Source organism: Bison bison, unplaced genomic scaffold (assembly GCF_000754665.1).
Source record: "Bison bison bison isolate TAMUID 2011002044 unplaced genomic scaffold, Bison_UMD1.0 scf7180017864235, whole genome shotgun sequence".
Classification (NCBI taxonomy): domain Eukaryota; kingdom Metazoa; phylum Chordata; class Mammalia; order Artiodactyla; family Bovidae; genus Bison; species Bison bison.
In genome coordinates, this window is record NW_011494807.1 from 8,239,054 (window position 1) to 8,254,648 (window position 15,595).

Below are 15,595 nucleotides of genomic sequence, written 5' to 3' on the forward strand. Positions count from 1 at the left end.
CGGGGACACGGTGCTGAGCGAGGGGAGCAGCCTGCACTCGGGCGGCGGCGGCGGCGGCAGTGGGCACCACCAGCACTACTACTATGACACCCACACCAACACCTACTACCTGCGCACCTTCGGCCACAACACTATGGACGCCGTGCCCAGGATCGACCACTATCGGCACACGGCAGCGCAGCTAGGCGAGAAGCTGCTCCGGCCCAGCCTGGCGGAACTACACGATGAGTTGGAAAAGGTGAGCTCTCCTGGCCCTCTCCCTGCAGCCCTCCCCTCCTCCCCAGCCTCTGGTTCGCGCTGACCGCGGGACACAGCCGCCGGCTCTCCACGGGTAAGGCGACGGGAATGGACGTGCACGACTCGCTGGCATCTCTGGATTCAGCTGTCAAGGGTGGAATTGCATAGGAATGTAACTTAATATCTTGAAAGTTTGCAGCGGGTTAGGCTAGTTACGTGATACAGGAGAGGCTGCTTTTAACAATCTCCCCATCCAGTTGTGTATCTAGTTATGCTTTTTTTTTCTCCTTACCCACGCTTAACAATTACCATCCCTCTGAATGACAGTTGTGCTTTTAGGTCCGGACAAGGGAATGTGAGGGAGGTTTAGTTGAGGACATTTCTCAGGAGAGAGTGGAGAGAACCTGCCATCCGTGTCTTTTTTTAAAGGTTGTATTGTATGCCTTCTGTATACCCATTAGGGCTCCCAAGAGTGGGAACGTTAGTGTTTGAAGGGAAAGCCTTAGCAGCGTGTGTTTGTGGTCTATGAATTATTAAAGCTCTGTTCCTGCAATCTTGAATGTGCAAAGATCATAGAAATCTTAAATCTTGGGACAAGCTGTTCTTGATAATAGCATAAATCCACCTTTTATAATGCAAACCTTTTGGAAGAGGGTCACATCAAAAAGGGGGTGGAGTGGGCAGAGTATAAAAGAGGGAGAGGGAGAGAAAAACAGGAGACTTGGGGAGGATGTCTATCTAGAAAAGACCTTTTGGGGTCTTGCGTAAGTAGTTACACTTCGTGAACGGAAAGCCATCCCTATAAACTATTGATTTTTGTAATTCTATTTTTTATGACCCCATAAGACTTTTTATTTCTTCAGGGTACAAAATCGTTCTTTTGAGATAACATTGATGCTTTTGAGATTTGATTAATAATTAACTTTTTTTATAACTTCGATTACTTGAGGTCTGCCTTTACAAGTGTATAATGACTACATTGATGGAATTTGTGAATGCTGAGTTAGTAGTACCATGTAGATTGATGTGATCATAGTGTCAAAAAGTTGAAATAGAAATACAGAAAGTGTGTAATTTCTTTTGGATATGATTATTTGATGTCATACAGTCATTTTATACACACCTGTCCCAGTGTTTGAAAATGTGACATATTCATTGAGATAATTACTGAGGTCCCAACCCTTATAGTGTATCGATTGTTTAAAAGCCTGGCATCATTTAACTTTGGGTAATACTATTCCTTTCATTCCGTTATGGTATTTTGTCATTTCAGAAGAAAACATTTTTTAAAAAATTTTATTCATATTTCTGTTGTTTCTCTTAAATCTATTCTTTTTTTTCAAAATTCCTTATATAGTCCTTATAAAGTAGATTATGTAGCTGGTTTATGTAGCTGGTAATTCCCCTTTTGTTAGAGCATTTTTATTATTGAAAATACTATATAGATATTTTCAGATTTATTTCATCAAAGCCCTTAGTTGAGTAGTAAAACAGTCTATATTTATGCATAAGTCTTAAAGGCTTTTTTTATGGAAGGATATTATTATATACCTTGATCTTGTATGCTTCCTGGGAAAGTTTTTGTTATTTTAAATTAAATTCTCTAAATAGGAAATCACTTCTAGTTGTCCCAGAATTTCAGGGTTTTGTTTGGTGTTTCTGGTCGGCTTACAATGTGTGAGCAAGAACACCTGCGTTGTTTAGAGGTGCAGTAGTTGAAGAAGTCACCTAGGCTATCAACCTCAGCTTCCTCATCTTTCAGAGTTATTTTGAAGATTAGAGGAAAAAATGTACACAAAGGCCCTTGTTCAGTACCAGCAAAATAATGGCTAGTGCAGTCACTATTTCAGTCTTATATTGGCCCTTCATAAAGTAAATAGTTAGGAACTTCCCTGGTGGTCTGGTGATTAGGACTCTGGACTTCCAATGCAGGGGGCAGGACTTCAATCCCTGGTCACGGACCTAAGATCTCATATGTTGTGTGCTGCAGCCAAAAAAAAAAAATTTAAAGTACATAGTTAAGCTTTAGGATTTCACTTTTAAGATTCGTTTAATCTCTACAATTTTCAATGAATTGTGGTAACTAAGATGTTACGTTCAGAGTTTCATTTGTGCAGCATGTGGTATAATAAGTTCTTTGTAGTTTTTTACCTTTTACTATTCAGGTCCTTTATGGGCAGTGAAAAGGTTTATTAGGTTAAGTAAGTACAGAACCTCATCTTGAAGATAGTTTTGTTTAGAAATTAGCAAACAGATTAAAGAGACGTGTCGTGTTAAGGAGTACCAATCTGGCCATAGATAAACCGCTATTGAAGGAGGGCAGGGTGAGGCTGATAGTACAGGTTGGCAAGATTCCCAAATGTTGTTCTTCACTTTTTAGATTGACTTTTACTCATTAAAATCTTTTCTACTGCTTGTAGCCTTAGATGAAATCACAGTGCTCAGAATTCTATAGCATTTAATCCTAGCTCTTGATTGACTGGAGTCTGGTCAGGTCACTGGGTTCTTCATTATCTACCATGGATCTAAGTCTGTGCTGGGAACTATGGAAGAATAAAAAGTAAAAGAAAAGCACTCCAGGAACTTGTTGGTGGAGAGGACTACACTGTCTTCCGTTACTTGAGTTCCTTTCTTTGCCTAGCGCTGTAACTTTTTAAAGCATTTTGCCTAAAAATCCAGCTGAGGAGGAATAGTTAAATAATCAAGGTGCATCTTGCTGTATTACACAGCCATTCTAGGGCCAGGACTCATGAGTCCCCCATTTAGCAAATATTTATTAGGGAGAAGAGTTTCTTAGGTGTAGATCACATGACTGTGGCACTAGGGAACGATGCAGTGATTAGCAAAATAGAGACTGACTAAATGGCACCCCACTCCAGTACTCTTGCCTGGAACATCCCAAGGATGGAGGAACCCAGTAGGCTATAGTCCATGGGGTCACAAAGAGTTGGACACGACTGAGCAACTTCACTTCACTTCACTTCTGTCATACTCTAGTAGGCATACATTAACCAAACAAATAATGTAATTAAATCCCACCCCTGCCGGTGCTGTGAAAGAGGAGTATAAAATGTTGATGAAGATATAATAGGTCCTAATTTTAGTTAAGTTTGGGGAGGCCTTTTTCACAAAGTGTGACACTGAAGCTGAAACTTAAAGGCTAAGCTGATGATAGAGCAGAACAACATGCCGGGTCAAAGGAACAAAATCTGTGAAGATACTGAGAGTGGTGTGTTCAAAGAACTATAAGGAAGCCAATATAAGATTTATTTATAAAGGTTGTGAAAAGTGATTGATTTCGTATGACGTAGCAACGTGAACTGTTTTAACATCTTTTGATTGCCGGATGAAGAAGGGATTGGCAGCGGGGAGAACAGAAGCAGCTTTTGCTGTGGTCTCATTATACACGACAAGGGTTGGGGGCAGAATGAGTGCGATGTATGTGGATTGGATATGGGCATGAAAGAGAAGCTGACTCCTAGATTTTGGACCTGAGCAGCTGAATACGTGGTACTTTGCTTAAGATGGGAAAGACTGGAGAAAGAACATTGATTTGGGGAGGAAAGAGAGAATGCTTTTTGAGTAGCTTGTAAGACGTCTTAGTCCAAGAATCATTTTGAGGGAGAAGGGGCAGAAATATGTATATGAAATACATGTATGTATGTGTAAATACATATGTATGTGTATATGTATTGATGGTCTAAAGTCACGCGTGAAGTTACTTGGGAAAGTGGGTAGATAAAAGAACGAAACATGGTCTGGGCTTTGACTTGGGGAATGCCTAGAGGTCTACTGCAGATTGTGGGTACACTGGCAAAGGAAATAAAGAAGGAGCTCTTAGGCTGGTGAGAAATAGCCAGAAGATCAGTGTCAGGGAAACTGAGAGAAAATAATTTTAAAGAGGACAGAAAGTCTTCAAAGCTGATGCCAATAATTGATTTTTTTTTTTAAAGAATAAAACTGACGTAGTGATTTCTGCCCCTACAAGAAGCAGTTAAAAAGCAGATGATAAATAAATATTTGATAGACAATTTCAACATGTATGATAGAAAACATCAGATGTGGAAAAATGTCTCATGTTTCACTAAGCATGTTGCTTTTTTACTTAATTCCTAAGAAATAAGTCTTAGACACATTTTACTTATGATAAAATGGGCTCATAGAACCTGAAGAAATTCCCTAATACCACTGTCATAGAAAGTGGTACAGATGAAATTCACACCCAGGTTTGTTGTTTTTTTTTTTTTTTTTACTGTTGCCAGGACATAGCTCCTGTTTATTATTGTTTCTTCTTTCTCTGTATTCCCTGGGCCTGCTCTGAGATGGCAGGGATGTTGGGGGTTGCCAACATCACTCTTCTATCTTGACCTGAGAGTGGAATGGTTACATAACTGAAAGAAGAGAGGAGGAATTATTAACGAACGTGATTGTCTCTTTCACTAGGACCTGAGCTGGTATCTCATTCATCTCTGGACAGAGAATAGGTAGTTAATAAAGATTTGTTTGTTGAGTGTATCAGGGTGATCAGTTCCTCCCACTTAACAAGGACTTTAAACAAGTGTAGCTACCACTCTAAGTGGATTGTTTTGAGTCTTGGACAAGAAATTCCACACACTGCTAATCATATCAGTACAGAGCTTGAGTTTTGGAAGATCACCCAGGAAGAAGAAGAATGGGTCAAATCCCTGGGGATAGGGAGTAGAGTAGGTCCAGGTTGAGTAAAGGTGGGACCTTCATCAGAAATATTTGTGTGTGGCACAAACTTGGACTATTTCACGATTTTGCCAGGGCCCCCACCCTCTAAGGGCTTCCCTTGTGGCTCAGCTGGTAAAGAATCCGCCTGCAGTGCGGGAGACCTGGGTTAGATCCCTGGTTGGGAAGATACCCTGAAGAAGGGAAAGGCTACCCACTCCAGTATTCTGGCCTGGAGAATTCAGCTGAGCGACTTTTCAGTTCAGTTCAGTTCAGTTGCTCAGTCGTGTCCGACTCTTTGCAACCCCATGAATTGCAGCACGCCAGGCCTCCCTGTCCGTCACCAACTCCCAGAGTTAACTCAAACTCGTGTCCATTGAGTCGGTGATACCATCCAGCCATCTCATCCTCTGTTGTCCCCTTCTCCTCCTGCCCCCAATCCCTCCCAGCATCAGGGTGTTTTCCAGTGAGTCAACTCTTCGCATAAGGTGGCCAAAGTATTGGAGTTTCAGCTTCTGCATCAGTCCTTCCAGTGAACACCCAGGACTAATCTCCTTTAGGGTGGACTTTTACCACCCTCTAAACCAGAGCCACCAGAGCTGAAGTCTGGTTTGCCCATAAGACTGTACACATTCTCCAAGTATACACCAACTGACTACCTGGGAAGAAGGAAAGATAAATTTGAGGTTTAAAATGTGGCAAAAAATCTGTGTACTGCTTTTGTAATCAATGTCTTCATGTGTTTGTGTTAACACTTACATTCCCGATCTTGTTAGACCAGAGTTTAAAGGACCAAAAGAGAGTTTCTTGGTTCTTATGTATTGAGTGTGTTCATTTTCACTAATTTTTTTATTACATGTTTCATATGTGTTTGTAAAGCCTGTGACACTAATCAGATTGGCTCCATGCTGAAGTGAAATGAATATGAATTTTTTAGTTATTCAAAAAGTCTTGATTGAGCACCAGTAATAGCCCTGTTCTGAGTGCTGAGGATACAGCAGTGAGCACAAAAGAATTGTAGAGCTTTTATCTCAGTTGTAGGAGAAGTAAGCCAGTAAGTCCGATATAACTGCTGTGAAGAAAATGAAAGGTAGATAGATGCTAATGGCTGGGGTGGTGCTGTTTTAGGCGAGTTAGAGAAGCCCGCTCTGACTCGAGCAGTCACTGCTGCTGCTGCTAAGTCGCTTCAGTCATGTCCGACTCTGTGCGACCCTAAAGACAGCAGCCTACCAGGCTCCCCCGTCCCTGGGATTCTCCAGGGACACTGGAGTGGGTTGCCATTTCCTTCTCCAATGCATGAAAGTGAAAAGTGAAAGTAAAGTTGCTCAGTCGTGTCCGACTCTTAGTGACCCTGTGAACTGCAGCCTACCAGGCTCCTCTGTCCATGGAATTTCCAGGCAAGAGTACTGGAGTGGGGTGCCATTGCCTTCTCCACGAGCAGTCACTAGACAGGAGCTAAAGATCAGCTCATGCAAGTACCTTGGGAGAAGAATCAGCAGAGGACTGCAAACACCAGGACCTTGAGATAGGAGTGTGCCTGGGGTGTGCTTGACGTGACTGAGAAACAAGGGGACCAACAAGACTGGGGTGACTAGTAGGAGAGTGATAGGGGAGGCTGGGACAGTAGTGAAGAGCAACAGTGTGAAACCTGGTAGATCAGGATGAAGACTTAGAATTTTACCCTGAGTGATGCAGGGAGTCATGGGAAGCTCTGAGCGCAGACTTGACATGATCTGACTTACAGTTGTAAAACATCACTGTCATTGCTGTGTGGGGAGTATCCCATCAGCACTTAGAGTGGAAGCTGGGAAACCAGGTAGCAGTGTTATGATGATGATGACTTATGAAGGTGATAGTGTTTGATATGATGACAGGTGTTTACATGCTGATTACATTTAAAAGGTGAAATTCTTGAGATTAGCAACTGTTTGAGGAGTTTTCCCTTGTTGAGAATAGAATCAATGTTTATGAAGAGGTGAGAGACTGGGAGGAGCAAGTTTGGTAAGTGGACTCAAGAATTGGGTTTCATCCTACAAGTTAGTTCTGTAATGGGGCAAATAGTTGTAAAATTGCAGCTACTTGTTTGTGAAGTAATAGAACCTAAGAAAATGGGTTTTAATTTCTAGCATAAAAATGTGTTTTTATGAGAACTGGTAGTTTTTCAAAGAGGATAAGGGAGTGGGGAACTAGTGAGTTGACTCCACAAAGTGAAGGAGTGAGGGATGGACAAGGAAATCTACTTAACTTCCGAAGTTAAAAACATATCAATGGTTTCCCATTAAATATTAAATTTATCATCTGCCATTGGCTTTATTATTCTTCCATTTTTCACTAGAACCTGTAATAGTGCTTTCCTAAAGCTATTAAGAAAGATCCGTATAGTCAAAGCTATGGTTTTTCCAGTAGACGTGTATGGATGTGAGAGTTGGACCATAAAGAAGGGTGAACCCAAAGAATTTATTCTTTTTGACCCTTGGTGTTGGAGAAGGCTCTCGAGAGTCCCTTGAACTGCAAGGAGATCAAACCAGTCAATCCTAAAGGAAATCAGTCTTGAATATTCATTGGAAGGACTGATGCTGAAGCTCCAGTACTTTGGCCACCTGATGCAAAGAGCTGACTCATTAGAAAAGAGGCTGATGCTGGGAAAGATTGAAGGCAGGAGGAGAAGGGGACAACCGACAGAGGATGAAATGGTTGGATGGCATCACTGACTCAATGGACATGAGTTTGAGCAAGTTTCAGGAGATGGTGAAGGACAGCGAAGCCTGGGGTACTGCTGTCCGTGGGGTGGCAAAGAGTCAGACACAACTGAGCGACTGAACAACAACAACAAAGCTATTATGGTAAAGAACCTGCCTGCCAGGGCAGGAGACATGAGACATGGGTTTGGTCCCCGGGTCAGGGAGATCCTCTGGAGAAGGGGATGGACAGAGGAAATTACAAAATCCATGGACAGAGGAGCCTGGCGGGCTATAGTCCATACGGTCGCACAGAGTCAGACATGATTGAAGCAACTTAGCACGAAGCTGTTATGAAAAACTTAAAGCCCACAGAAGAGCTTGGGGACTTCTGATTAGAAGAAGAGGGAAGTCTGAAAAGCAAATACCGCTGGTGGAATCTCATCTCTGTAGAAGCTGGTTGTGGCTGGTGTAGTCATAGTACCCTTGGACTCAGAAATTTCTGTCTGAAATTTTCGCTATGCAGTTCCTGAACACTGACAAACTAGCTATTTATCTAGAGTAAGCATACTAGAAACCTCTGGGTGGTTCTTTGTTGGGTCGGTGTGACTTGGTTCCTTCAGTGACGTAGTTTCTAACAGTTTAGTGTGTGAGTCATTTCGGAGCTGTATTGCAGGTAGGTGGCTTGGAAGACAGGCTTGACTATGCTCCATTAGAGCGAGACTTAAAGGAACTATGAGGATCCTGGCCATCTGCTGTACCATGACTTTTACCCCATCATTTCACCTAAATAGTTTTTGTTAAAAGTCACGGGTAACCTCCTTCATCCTCAATCACTAATTCCAGCAAACCTTTTTTCTCAGTAGCATTCAGCCTTCCAGCAGCATTTGATATTCTTTTGAAGTCTTCTTGACACTTCCTTGGCTTCTATAACACCACTCTCTTAATTTTCCTTCTCCCTCTCTGGCTTTTTCAATCCAGAGTCTTCTGCAGTCTCCTTTGTCTCTAAACTGGCCCTCCTCTAGGCTTGCTTCTGGCTTGCTTTCTTCCTTTGTCGTCTTATCTCTGTATATCACCTTTTAGTATCACCTGAAGGCTATTTACTCCCTGGATTTTGTCTCTTACTAATTAATACGCGCTTTCTGAGTCCTGGGCATCCAGTGCCTGCTAGACATTTTTGCTTCATGTCTCAAGACACCCCACACTCATAAACTTATTTCTCTCCCTCTGCCCCCCAAAACGAAACTGCCCAGGCCCTCTTCCAGTGTGTCCTGTGTTTCTGAATGGTACTGCCATTCATCACATTGCCCAAGTGAGAAGACTGAGTCATCTCTGACACTTTCCCTTCTCTCTGTGTATCCAGGTCATCACCAAGTTCTTTGCATCATCTCTATTTTCTAAATATGATTTTCATCCTCGCTGCTGCCATCCTAGACAACTGCAGCATGTCCCTCTCCAGCAAGCTTTTATGGTTTCCTCTTATTCACTGTGCCGTATCATTACTGTGCCCAGACTGATCCTTTTAAAACAAAATTGACCATGTTATTCCTTGGCTTAAAACTAGCCCTGCATTGTCTAGCTCTGGGCTACATCCTCTTAAATGTTTCTGTTCTTAACAGCACAGTATTTTCTTTGGCCATTGGGCCTTTGTAGTATGTAATACGATCCAGGAATCTTCCTCCTTTCTCCCTCACGCCACACTGATAAAACTTTTCAGTCTTAAAGTTTCACTTCAGTCCTTATTTCCTGGGAGAGGAAGCCTTTAACCTCCAGTCTAGGACAAATCTCTTTTCTCTTGGAGCACTTATTTCAATTAGAGGGAGTGTGTGTGTGTTAAGATGGTTATTTGAGTCAACTTGAGTTGACTTCAGGCTCCATGAGAAGCAGACTTACGTCTATGGCTGTTTATCATTATGTCCCTACTGCATAGCAGATCCTGTCAATAAATGTTGAATAATAGAACTGTTTTTTTTATAAATTAATGTTGCAGAAGAATCTTAAACTTTTAATGTTCCTTATATCGTCATCTAGAATTTCTAAAGGACATGTGACAGCCGTGTGGCCCCAGTTGGCACATGAAAGAGCTAAGTGACCTACCTGTCCAAAATCATAAGACCCATAACTGGCAGAGACGAGGCTGGAACTTGCAACAGCCATTTTAACTCCCCGTTAATTCCAGTGTCCCACAGTTTAATCCTATACAAGTTCTTGCTATTTGGTGGATTGTTTCTTGCTATTTGGTGGCAGTTGTTTTTTAGTTCATTGAAAATAAAGTAGAAAAGGTTTGGACTCCTCAGTTTCACAGTGTGGATAGATCTTTTCCCGACAGAAAATTCTTTTCAAAAAATTTTAAGAAAGTTTCTTATAAAAGGACTCAGTAAGTTTTTTTTTCCCCCCCATTTCTTCTGCCTTTCTTATCTGTATCTCTCAAAAGTGGGATGTAATTTTTATGATCTGGGCTTTCACGTTTCAATACTATAACCACTAGTCACATTTGGCTGTTAAACTGAGTTTAAACTAAAGTTAAAAATACGTGTACTTGAGCCATATTTTGAGTGCTCGGTACCCACATGTTGGCTGGTGGCCACCATACTGGACAGTGAAGATACAGAGCGTTTCCCTCATCACAGAGAACCTATTAGCCTGTGCTTCCGTTTAAATAGTCACCGCTAGTTTAAAATTGTTAAAACAGTCACTTTTTCCCCCTAATTTTACATGATATTCTTCCTTAAATAAAGTTGTCTAAACATATCAGGCCCTCAATGAAATATTTGTTGAGTCAGTGGACTTTATCTCTTTCCTCATCTTTAATGTTGGGAAGTCTGTGAAGAGTCTGTTAATACCGTATAAAGTGTTACATTTTCAGAGCACTCCTAACTCACTGTCTGCATTGGTCTTCCAGTCTGTCCTTGGAGGAGGTGGGTTTTCAGGCCTTGGAGTAGCAGTTATATTTTGCAAGGCTGTGGTTTTCCTAAGCACTTAACTAACACTTGGTGAGGCTGCATCTCTTTGAAACTAACTTTCTGTCTTCCTTTCCTTTTGTTTGGACCAATGATTCCCAAATTTTAAAAGACTTACCTGGAAAAAAATTACTCCTCCCTCCCAAAGAATATGTCTTAGACAGATTTTGGTTATCATTATGACAGTAGTACATTGTTGTGGGTTTTGTTTTTTTTTTATTGATATGCTGAGTGTCAATTTTGAAACATCCTAATATAGGAATCTAACTATCAAAGGTCTGGATTTAACTCTTAGGTGTATTGTTGTTTTTCAGTTGCTTAGTTGTGTCCTTCTCTTTGTGACCCCATAGATTGCAGCACTCCAGGCTTCCCTGTCCTTCATCTCCTGGAACTTGCTCAAAGTCATGTGCATTGAGTTGGTGATGCCATCCAACCATTTCATTCTCTGTTGCCCCTTTTCCTCCTGCCCTCAATCTTTTCTAGCATCAGGGTCTTCCAGTGAGTCAGCCCTTCGCATCAGGTGGCCAGAGTACTGGAGCTTCAGCATCAGTCCTGCCAATGAATATTCAGGATTGATTTCCTTTAGGATTGACTGGTTTGATATCCTTGCTGTCCAAGGGACTCTGAAGAATCTTTTCCAGCACCACAGTTCAAAAGCATCAGTTCGTCAGTGCTCAGCCTTCTTTATGGTTCCAACTCTCACATCTGTACATGACTACTGGAAAAACCGTAGCTTTGACTGTACGGACCTTTGTAGGCAAAGTGATGTCTCTGCTTTTTAATACGCTATCTAGGTTTGTCATGGCTTTTCTTCCAAGGAGCAAGCATCTTTTAATTCCATGGCTACAGTCACCATCTGCAGTGACTTAGGAGTCCAAGGAAGTAAAGCTTGTCACTGTTTCCATTTTTTCCCCGATCTGTTTGCCATGAAATGATGGGACCGGATACCATGATCTTAGTTTTTTGAACGTTGAGTCTTAAGCCAGCTTTTTCACTCTGCCCTTTCACCTTCATCAAGATGCTCTTTAGTTCCTCTTCTCTTTCTGTCATCTCATCTTGTTTTCAATTTCTCCTAGTTTTTTTTTTCCGTACGTAGTTAGTTGACTGTCAGTCAGGGGTTTAAGTCTTGCCCTTTCCACTTAATACTTGGATGATCTTTAGAAAGAGTACCTGGCACCTCAGGTCCTCAGTTTTCTTCTGTAGAAAATGGGAAAGACGTTAATTCATAGTGAGAAATAGCATATATTCACGTAGGAAACATGTGAACTACTAAGTGCACACTGTGCACCAGGTGAAGTTTTGTTATCACGTGTTTCTCCATGTTTATTGCTTTTCTAATACTACATATTTAGGAAGTCACTAAGTTGCATGTTTATATCCTTGACAACTTCTGGTTCTTCTTATTTTAAAAATAAAACAATTTAAAATGTAAATGATACAGTTATATCTTCCAGTATCACTTAATAAGTTTTCTGGTACCTTGAATTAAAATGTTCTTTTAAGCTATAGTTTGTTGACATTAGCAGGTTGTATGGAATTTGAAATGATATATAAATTAAAGTATTCTTAATGCATTTTGTTGTAACTCAGTCTTGAACAAGATGGGCTAGGTAGAGGACTGAATTCTTTGACTGTAATCAGCAGTTCTGACTTGGTTCATTGTAAAGTCACATGGTCACAGCATCCACTTTTATCTGTGGCACTTGAGTTTTGAGCTCTGCATTAATGCCGCTGGATATTAATAGACCATTGTTAGCCAGAGCAGATTGGATTCCTGTAAAACAATACTTTGTTTTGAGAGCATAGTCTGTATGGGGGGCATTACACTGAATACACCAATCACCGACAGCACGGATAGGAAATGTTGGTAGCTTTGGGATGATATAATTGGCTAGTGCTTGATGAAAAAATGCTTAGAATAAGCCCAGCCACTTTCACATCTGTATTTGCATATGTATGCATTCATTTGTAGATACTGATTTGGCTTTGCTTCATAATATTTTAACACTTTAGCTTACTTTAGTATTAAGTAGATGCTACTGAAGTATATGAGAAATTTTTATCTAAAGTATCTATGAATGTCTTAGTTCAAAAGTTTGTTTTTCCAATTTAAATAGTATTTTTTTGTGAATTTTAACTTTCTTGAAGTATAATTTGTTTAAATCAATAGTAAGCTGCTTTTAAAGAAAGTAGTGAATTATCTTACACTAACTGTACCCTGAAATGAAGATTTCCCACTCCTCTTTCTGTCACTAACAATGATTTAATTTGCCTTAATAAAGCTGGGCCCAGAAGTTTTGTTTCTTATTGTGCAGTGTAATATTAACCCTTGCTAGCCCTGCTCTAAAGTGCTTATCAGTTGCCACTAAAGCAAACAACACAGGGAGGAAGCGCTCATTTATTAAAGACATTTTAAACACTAGAGACAGTACACAGCATTTCTAGTAGAGGGGTCACTTCAGAGCCAGGTTCTTCACGCTGAATCCTGTTGACGTGCTGATGTTGAGGGTATAATCCTTCAGCACGATTCAGCGTGGAGATGCCATATTTGTACGTATAGTCATATTTTTGTTTATTCTTCCAAAGGTAATATTAAACTGTCAATATTATAAGAAGCACTGTAGTGGAGTCTAGATTAATAATGTTTTGCAGTATTTATTTTTATGTATTTGTTCAACATCTAGTTATTTGAACTCACCCATGGGCAGTTGCAATAATACAGCACTTGTTTGTTGTCCATAATAATAGCCAAAATTCACCAACCACTTACTTTTAATGTCAGACAATGTACCAAGTAATTAATACATTTTCTTTTTTAACCTTTTAAAGGTCTTTTTAAAATTGTGAAATATAGCAAAGAAAAAACATAAAGCCTGTGTGTAATTTAATCAAAGAATAGACCATTGCTAACACCCCAGAAACCCTCTGTGTACCCCTCTCTAATCTTCCTGTGCCAAAAGTAACCACTGTCCTAACCTAATGGTGATTATTTCTTTGGGTCTGGGTCTTGGTGTTTGTTTTTTTAATGTCTTTGGTCACCTTTACATATTCCTGAGACCATTAGTCTAGCTTTGCCTGCTTTAAAACTCTACATGGAATCCTATGGTGGTTTTTTATCTGGCATCTTTTGCTCTCTGTGTGTATTTATGATTCATTCATTTGTACTCCTGATTAGCCTCCATTATATGAAATGCTACTGTTCTGTAGTTGTGGATGTTTGAGATTGTTTCTGGTCCTTGGCACTTGTTACAATGCTGACATGAACATTTTAATATGTATCCTGCTTCATTTAAGTGTTGTTTATCTATAGGGATATTTCTAGGAGTAGATTTGCTGGATGAAAAGGTGTGCATTTTTTCCCGCTTACAAAGATAATGCCCAAACTGTTTTTCCAAAGTTGTGTGCCACTTTATATTCCCACTAGCAGTATGGGAGAGTTTTTTGGGTTCTGTACAGTCATGTTTTCTCACTTTATCTTCTCGAACATTGTGGGATCGGTAATACAATCTCTATTTTACAGATGTGGAAACTGAGAGCCAGAGGTGTTAACTTGCTGGAGTTTCACATAGCTAGTGAGGAGCAGAGCTGGGTTTTGAACCTGGATCTGACTCAGAACATAAAATTTTACTTGTTACTATTTCGGGACGTTATTTGGGAAAAAGGGATTGCTCATAAAGGCCCATAGAGGCTCAATATTCATTCTGTGTGTCTTTGATTAAAAATGTCAGGAAAAGCCATTTTAATTTATTTTGAAGGAGTAGAGGTAGATGCTTAGATAACAAGAGCTGAATAAATAAATTACCGAGTGTGATATATGCTATGAAGAAAATAAAAGGGGCACCGCTGAGAAGAAACTGTATGTTGGGTGATCTGGGAAGGAGGCTACATTTGAGTGAAGACCTAAAGGTTGAGAAGGAGCCAGCCATTTTCAAAGTGTGTTAAAAACAAAGGGAATAGCAAGCAAAAAGTTCCCCAGGAGGAAATACTTTAAAACCAACATTTCAGCAGCAAAGCAGTGTTATATCTAATTAAATATTTTAGTTAGAAGTCTTTCAGTAATTTCCTAACTTTAAAGGATAGGATTTTGAGGATGTACAAAAAACTTAAAGAAAAATTATTAGGAATAGTGAAGTCTATAATTGTAAAAATACAGAAACTTTACTTCTATTTTTTAAATAAATTTATTTATTTTAATTGGAGGCTAATTACTTTACAATGTTGTATTGGTTTTGCCATACGTGAACATGAATCCGCCATGGGTGTACACATGTTCCCCATCCTGAACCCCCCTCCCTTCTCCCTCCCCAGAAACTTTACTTCTAAAACAGACTAATATTTACTTTTTCTTCAGTTATGTCAAATCTTACTGTGTGTGGACACAAACCACTAATAATAAGCCTGAAGAATTCTGTGTGGGTAATTTTATTTTTCAAGCCTTCTAGAAAGGGCATGGATGCGTAGGTGGATTCCCAGGGGTCAAGAGGTTGCAATGATAAATCATATATTGGAGGAAAGAACCTAGAATGACCTTAATTCAGTTCAGTTCAGTCGCTCAGTCATGTCTGATTCTTTGCAACTCCACGGACTTCAGCACGCCAGGCTTCCCTGTCCATCATCAACTCCCCTGGCCTACTCAAACTCCTGTCCATCATGTCAGTGATGCCATTCAACCATCTCATCCTCTGTCATCCCCTTCTCCTCCCGGCTTCAGTCTTTCCCAGCATCAGGGTCTTTTCCAGTGAGTCAGTTCCTCACATCTTGTGGCCAAATTATTGGAGTTTCAGCTTTAGCATCAGTCCTTCCAGTGAATATTCAGGACTGATTTCCTCTGGGACTGACAGGTTGGATCTCCTTGCGGTCCAAGGGACTCTCAAGAGTCTTCTCCAACACCACGGTTCAAAAGCATCAGTTTTTCAGCACTCAGCTTTCTTTATAGTCCAACTCTCACATCCATACATGACTACTGGAAAAACCATAGCTTTGACTAGAGGGACCTTTGTTGGTAAAGTAATATCTCTGCTTTTCAGT

General features: G+C 40.4%; 1 protein-coding gene across 1 annotated transcript in view; it reads left to right on the plus strand.

Annotated features, from left to right (window-relative positions):
- The window catches only part of SLC12A2 (solute carrier family 12 (sodium/potassium/chloride transporter), member 2), a 113,423-nt gene that overhangs the window by 18,851 nt on the left and 78,977 nt on the right, over window positions 1-15,595 (plus strand). Inside the window, exon 5 of the mRNA XM_010846348.1 lies at window positions 1-238. Coding sequence (XP_010844650.1) covers window positions 1-238 — 238 coding nt within the window. The remainder of the gene's footprint in view (window positions 239-15,595) is intronic.